At 38.2% G+C, this 6885-nt stretch overlaps 1 protein-coding gene across 1 annotated transcript in view; it reads right to left on the bottom strand.

The window, feature by feature from the left end:
* Positions 1-4120: 4120 nt before the first annotated feature.
* EFCC1 (EF-hand and coiled-coil domain containing 1) overlaps positions 4121-6885 on the bottom strand; it is a 53101-nt gene continuing 50336 nt past the window's right edge. The window contains exons 7-8 of the mRNA XM_059823194.1: positions 6170-6239; positions 4121-4578 (exon numbers count right to left, since the gene is read on the bottom strand). Coding sequence (XP_059679177.1) covers positions 4445-4578; positions 6170-6239 — 204 coding nt within the window. The 3' untranslated portion in view covers positions 4121-4444. The remainder of the gene's footprint in view (positions 4579-6169; positions 6240-6885) is intronic.

The raw sequence follows: 6885 nt of genomic DNA, 5'->3' as shown, positions 1-6885 counted from the left end.
CCAAAAGTGTGTACAAATGCCATCAATCTCCTGGAGTAGCTCTGGCTGGAGACGGCCACACTGAATTGGTGCAAAAGTTTTGTGAATCAGTGTAACATCTGTGACGAGTGGTCACTGCCAGATACTTCAGAGAGAGCTTCAATGAAAATAAATTGGACAATTATTGAATAACTTTATATATCAGGTGGACTTTAATTTACTAATAGTTAATACCTCATATAAAGTAAAAAATAATGGGAAGAGGAAACTCTTCTTGAAAAATGTAACTTGTGCTAGAAGTGTGTAGACCCTCAGGTTATCTCAGTGAGAAATATGCCAAACGATAAGTGAGGAGGGCATTGGGAGGAGAAAGTAGTTTGAGAATGAAGTCAAATAGGAAAGCTTGTTTTGTGGAAGCACAGTGGAGATCAGCAGAGGAAATGTCCTGGCATCCTTGTTAGGGCCAGTTTGCAGTTTTAATATAAAATTAATAAATTAAGATGGTGACTGCTAAGAAAGTGAGCTTGATTACTGTTTCTGGAGATCTAATGTTGAACCACTAAGGCTAAGGAAACGCAAACACATTATATGAGCCAAATCTGTGAGAGCTAAACTGCCAGGTTTAGGGGACATGAGCAGGAGAAAGGGCACCTTCCTTGAGACCCGTAGGAGTGAGGGTTAGAAGTGCTGAGATCATACCAGGCAGCTCATTCGAGGAAAGACTGGACACCAGTCTTAAAGTACAAAATCTGGGAGCCCGAGGGATTTATTGCTCTGCAATTAGCAATGAAGAAGAAAAGGACATCTAGAAGAGGTGATGAAGAATAACCTTTTTGCTGGGGTGAATTACATTAGGGAGTCCCCAGCAGATACAACTGGGAGGAAACAAACCGTTCTTTTTGTAAGAATGGAATTATTCTCGAGGAAAAAAAATATGATCTACTAGAATGAGGAGTGAGTGTGCTGGCGAGGGGATAAAATCTCAAGCATGGTATAAGGCCAGAGTTCAACCACAGTGCCTCAAAGCCAGCATAATTAGGCTGCTTTAGCTCTTTTATAGATGCCCATTGGCTTTCTAACTGAAAATCAAAGTAGTCCCGGTCCCTTCTACAGACAAGACCTAAGTAACCCTTACCAGTTGGAAACTGTACCGCAGGGCTCTGGTCTCACCTGGTAACACGTCACGTGTACTCCTCTGGACTGGTTTTCCTACTGAACAAAGAAACGTTGGGAAGGCACGCTCTGTTGGCCTTCGACTACTTATGCAGAATTTTAGATGGGTAATTGCACTTACGTTTATAGCACATGCACTCTCTCCATGATTTTTTTCTTTACTGAGAAGTCAACGTGGAAGCAAATGGCCACTTATTACCATTTGGTAAACATACAGCAACATAAAGTGTTTGCAGAGATTTGAGATACAGATTTGGGATTGTATGTTTTAAATGGAAGGCTTTAGAGTGTACTTTGTTATCTTTTCAGTTTTTGTCACATAGGGAAGGTTTTTTTACTAAGTCAGTTTAAACTTGGAATATGTTCCCTGTAGAAAAAAGGTAGCTGAAATCTGCAGTAGTCACTTGACTTAAGGAGCTAAGTCTTTAAAAAACGCTAGAGATTTGGGTTTGCTCCCCAGGATTACTGTGCAGACTCCTTTGAACATGTTCCACATAGTAAATTGAACTGTGGAAGCCTCCTTGTTTTTGAGGCAGAGCTAGAAATTTCTCAATTACATTGATTTAAAATCACATATTTATACGTTCATATGAAATATTTATCAGCCTCAGCAACACTGCCGACAGGCTCAGTATAAAACATTAAGGTAAAAATATTTAAGAAAAACAGTCAATGTTAAGGTCACCAAAGAAGGACTCTCAAAGTACAGTGCTTTGCTTTGCCTCGGATTTCCTGCAAGAATTTGACTGAGGACTGTTTCTTGATCCATCCTGAAGAACAGATTCTTCTTATGGAAATACTGCAAGTCTGACTTGCTCCATATTAATTGCTTTTTGGAGTTAAAATAAGCAGCTTTTATTATTAAAAGATTAATCAGCATATGCTGATGTATCAAAAATGATTCTGATATATCAAAGATTATTCTGATATAGGCATTTCTTAAAGAAATAAAAATGTTACTGTATTTTAAGCTAATTTAGCATGACATGATTTTGCTGCTTCTTATATCAGTTAAATGCTGTTTATTTATTCACAAAACCTTCCTTAACACCAGTTTAGGTTTCTAGTGACATTTTCTAGTTTCTAATTACAGTTCAGCTGCTGCTTGGATAAGCTGAGCAGTACTCACTCAGATGATATTGTTCCTCCCCCCTTATGGCATTAGGACATCAGTTTACTTAATAGTCTAGATTTCTAGAAATATTATTTGAAGTAGGAACTTAGTGGTAAAAAGGATACTAAAAGTATACAATTAGCATAGCAATCTTAAGGTATACATAGGTGTATATAATACAAATACACATATGTATATGTATATAGAGAGAGTGGGTACAGTAAGTAATATTAATTCAAATGGTAAAAGAATCCTGGAGTGCATGAGGGTATCCATAATCAGGTATGTACTTGCATTATAATCCTGTTCCTGAAGTGTTTCTTCTGCTAACTGTACACCCAGATCATTCTGATTTAATGATTTGCTGGCATTTTCTCTCTTTATACATATACAGTATTCCTGGGAAAGTCTAAGAGAGCTGCACAAAACGTAAGCTGATTCTTGTTTTTTTTTAGAAAATGAACTCAAGCAGGGAACTAACTTCTGCTCATTTTGATTTTTATCTGTGGCACATTCAGTGTATAGTTTTTGTAGTATATAGTATTAGCATATAGTTTAGCATATACTAAGTAATAGTATATTATGCTTAGTATTACATTAGTATTATATTTAGTTTTGGTATACAGTTTTTGTTCTTACAGGGTGAATATTGCACTATATAGATCTGTCCTGTCTAATTTAGCTTTATGAAAAATCTACAATAAAAATTTATATTTATTCTTAAAATCTTCCTCTGTTAAACCAGAAAAAAAAAAAACCAGGTAAAACACCATTGAACAGAGTTTGTTCCATTGTTTGCAGAACACCTTTTCTTTTCTCCTCTAAAGTGAAATGAAAATATCTATTGCAAATTTTTGTTACCAACATGGCTCTAAATACTAAGTAATATATCACAATTTTGGATGGAGGTGCGTGTAAGCTATACAGTGTATTGGGAATAGAAAGGAATAGAAATCCTATTCCCCAGATTGCACTGTGATACGGACCTTATTCCTGTATGAAAACCATTTTCATGGGAAAAATTCATATATGCACAGTTCTGAATTGAATGGTCTTACTTCATTGCTGGCATTATCTCAGGAAAATCATTTCACATTCTTAAAAGATCTACAGTGGATTTTTTAATAACAAATTCAGTTGGGTCATTTAAGAACTCTGCTTCTTTAGTTTCTGTGTTTAATAGTTGAATGAAACAGCAAAAGCATCTTGGAAGCAACCTTTTTTTTCACTTTTGCCCCCAGGAATTATCTTATTGCTGATTAAAATGTTACATGGCACCATGATTAGGCCCAGCATTTTACATTAATTTGTCTGCAAGTGGAGCCTAGTTTTGTGTCCCTACAGTTGCATTGAGGGAAATTAAATGAGAGAACAAAGTCGTGTTGTTTGCTAATGAGACAATGGCAGCTGTTGCAAAGTGAATCTTTCAGCCCTTCCTTTCCCTGAGAGCCTGCTTTGTACCTTTTTCAAGCAGTTAAATGTAACTTTTAATGTAAAATCTAAGACTATCGTCGGGAAAGACTGTTGCAGATTTCTAGGGCATCTCTATAATTGCAAATATCAAATTCAGCAGAGCAATAACAAATCTAACTTCAGAGTTAAATAAGGTGAATAACTGAATCACAGACACACACAAACACATTTTATACATGAGCCCTTAAAACTTGCATTACTGGCATACACTCATGTGTACATTTATAATAGTAATTTTTTCACTTGTATGTTAAGGAAGTGGTTTACTTGCCAGAGATAACGTTGGCTGCCTTTTGCTTTTGAATTTGAGATATCACAAAAGCTAGAAACTGTGCCCGGGCAGTGTGTAACTAGGGCTGTAAATCTAAATAGGTCAGGTCAGTGTATTTGGAATAGTTTTTATTTGGTTAACCGATACAGTTACAGAGCCATCATGCAAGGATGGTTAGGCTTCCATCAGAGACAAACATTGCTACGTAATCCTCGCATCCGGTGAATGCTCAGTCACGTAAGGGAGGGCTTTGACGTTAGCTGAGGAACGGATGCTCTTCCCGGAAGCAGCATACCTTTGATTTCATGGCTGAATTATTCTGTTGCTCTCCTCATTGCTGAGCTCCATTGAATTGGACAAATCTTACTCATTCATCATATGTTTGAATGACTGAGGGCTGTTGTTCAGCTGGTCATGCAGGTTGGCACTGCTGCTCAGCACGAGATGACCAGTGGGTTAGACAAGGACTGGCGGCTCTGCGCCTTCTCCAGAGGCTGGCTTTGTAAGAGTTCGCAGGCTGTCAGCTCGTGGTAGAGAGTGTCTAGGACTTCAAACAGGTGGGCTTTTCCTTTTAAAAGAAAATTGCAAACATTATCATTTGAACAAAGACAGAAAGTTGCAGTTTAACAGTTGTGACACAAGCTCTCTTCTTCATAGGTGTCATTTAAAGCAAGTAACATAAAACGTCTAAATTTTGAGACCAAATAATGTCCCTATAAAAATGAGAGTGGAACTGGGTTCAAGGACTGTTTTCTCTACTGGTTCTCTTGCTTAATTCACTGCCCACTGAGTTCTCACATACTTGCGTGAACAAAGACTATTTCATATCACAATAAAGAGTTGCTAATCCAACCATCTACTTAGTCTTGTCAAAGAGGAGGATGACGTTTGATTACAAAGACTTAGGAAAGCTGCTTAAGTCATATCAAGCGCACAGCTGGAAAACTGAAAGCAGAGAAGATGAGCCGTTTATGCTGATGGTGATGCAGAAGGGACAGAGCTGCACAAGGTTACTTCACTTGTTGGTGTCATTTTAGGGAGCTGAGCTGTGCTGCAGTTACAGAGGGCGGTACTTTGTTTCAGCAGCATCACTTGGAGTCAGTGTTGCAGGATAAGTAGTAGTACCTTCCAGACACTTGTGTGCTGTGGATACTAAATCTCCTCTTCTCTTGTGCTCACCAGGAGAATATCTGACCTATGGCTCAGATATGGTTTCTCTCTGTGTTGGTGTCCTGGAGCAAACAAAGGTCTGTCTTTGCCTTGTTTTCTCCGCTTCCTCTGCAGCCATCCTGGAACAGCACAGCTTAGCTCTGGGCTGCCTGCGCCCTGAATTGCTGGACACTAGTAACAACAAGGCTTTGAAACTGCAAAACCCAGAATGGTTTGTATGTTATTCTCCCTAAATCACTGTTATTAATATTCTCCAAAACTAAACCCTCAGGCCACATCTAGTCTTTTATAATCTTGTCTTTGACTGCTGTCTGCCTATACAAAGCACCTCCAAGCCTTGTTCTTAGGCTTGGTACAGGATGTTCATTTCTTGAAGGTAAGTACAAATGCTCTGCTAATAGGAACAAAGTAATCAAATCTAAACCTCCAGGCTGTGATCCCTGTATGGTTCCTACAAAGGCAGCTCTGGCACACCAGACCATTGTCAAGGGAGAGGAGTTTGCAAGTTTAATTTTCATAAGAGGAACACGAAAGGCTATTATTAGAGGAGTGCAGGTTTGATCCAGTTTCTCTACAGAAATATTCTGGTTTGTGTATCTTGTTTGTGTTGCAGCAGAGGAATACAACACGCAGTGGGATAGCAAACTTCATAAATAGATGCCTTACATACTTGGTCATGTTTTCCACTTTCTCATATCAATGAAGCCCTCAGACATTAGTGGGATACTGAACTGTTCCCTTAAGGCCAAATTCTAATTAAAATTTGGCTAAAAAAAGCCCTGGATGTGTTCCTGTTTCTGATGTGTCACAGACTAGAAAGCATCACTTTCTGTAGGTAATCTTCTTGCATAGTACTTCTTTCTCCCAAGCCTGTCCCCCAGTATTTGAAACATTTTTTCCCTACTCATCTGTTTGTTCATTATCTAGTGTTTTTCCCAAAAGGACACTTTTCATGCTTCTTGGTCTTTATACGTGATTTATTTTCTTACCAGGTTGGGGGTCACGGCAGGATTCCAAAGTGCTCAGCAAGATTTTCCCCAAGGCTCGCTTAGATATGTTCTTTAAAAAACAAAATAATATTATGGCACAAATATGTCCTTCACCAGTTTAAATGTATGCGACAAAAGCTATGAGCAGTGTATTTGCATTTGAAAAATAAACCAAAATGAAACTGAATCCTTGTAACACAAGACCTGATATTGGTTTTATTTTCAAGCATTTTATCATAGATACTGCTCAAATAATAGCAGTTTGTGGAGGGTCCCAATTACTTAATAAGGCTGTAGAAAGAGAAACTACAGTTATTCAGTGGAAAATCCAGAATTTTTCAGAGTGTGTGCCTAAACAAATCTAGATGGTAAGGGGTGTAGCCAGGGCATGCACAACAAAAGCTTGTTCAGTCCTCTGCTAGGTCTGTGTTGAACGGTGAACGGCCAGATTTTGTGGCGTGATCTCAGAAAGAGGCTTCTCAGACCCAGCTCTTCTAGGAATTGTTGGGAACCATTTGAGGTATAAAGAAATTAGAAGAGATTGTGTGTGTCATGTGGCAGGCCTATTGTTAGTTATATATTGAGATGTAATAAACATTAGCCAAAGTGAAAGGACTGTAAAAACTACTTAGGATTTGCATGGTCTTTTTCAGTGGTAGTTTTAGATTAGAAATCTGTTGGGATGTTACATAACATGTCTGGAAATATAAACTCTC

Source organism: Gavia stellata, chromosome 12 (genome assembly GCF_030936135.1).
Source record: "Gavia stellata isolate bGavSte3 chromosome 12, bGavSte3.hap2, whole genome shotgun sequence".
Classification (NCBI taxonomy): Eukaryota; Metazoa; Chordata; class Aves; order Gaviiformes; family Gaviidae; genus Gavia; species Gavia stellata.
The sequence above is the reverse complement of the archived record's forward strand: the minus strand, read 5'-3'. Positions and strand labels throughout refer to the sequence as shown.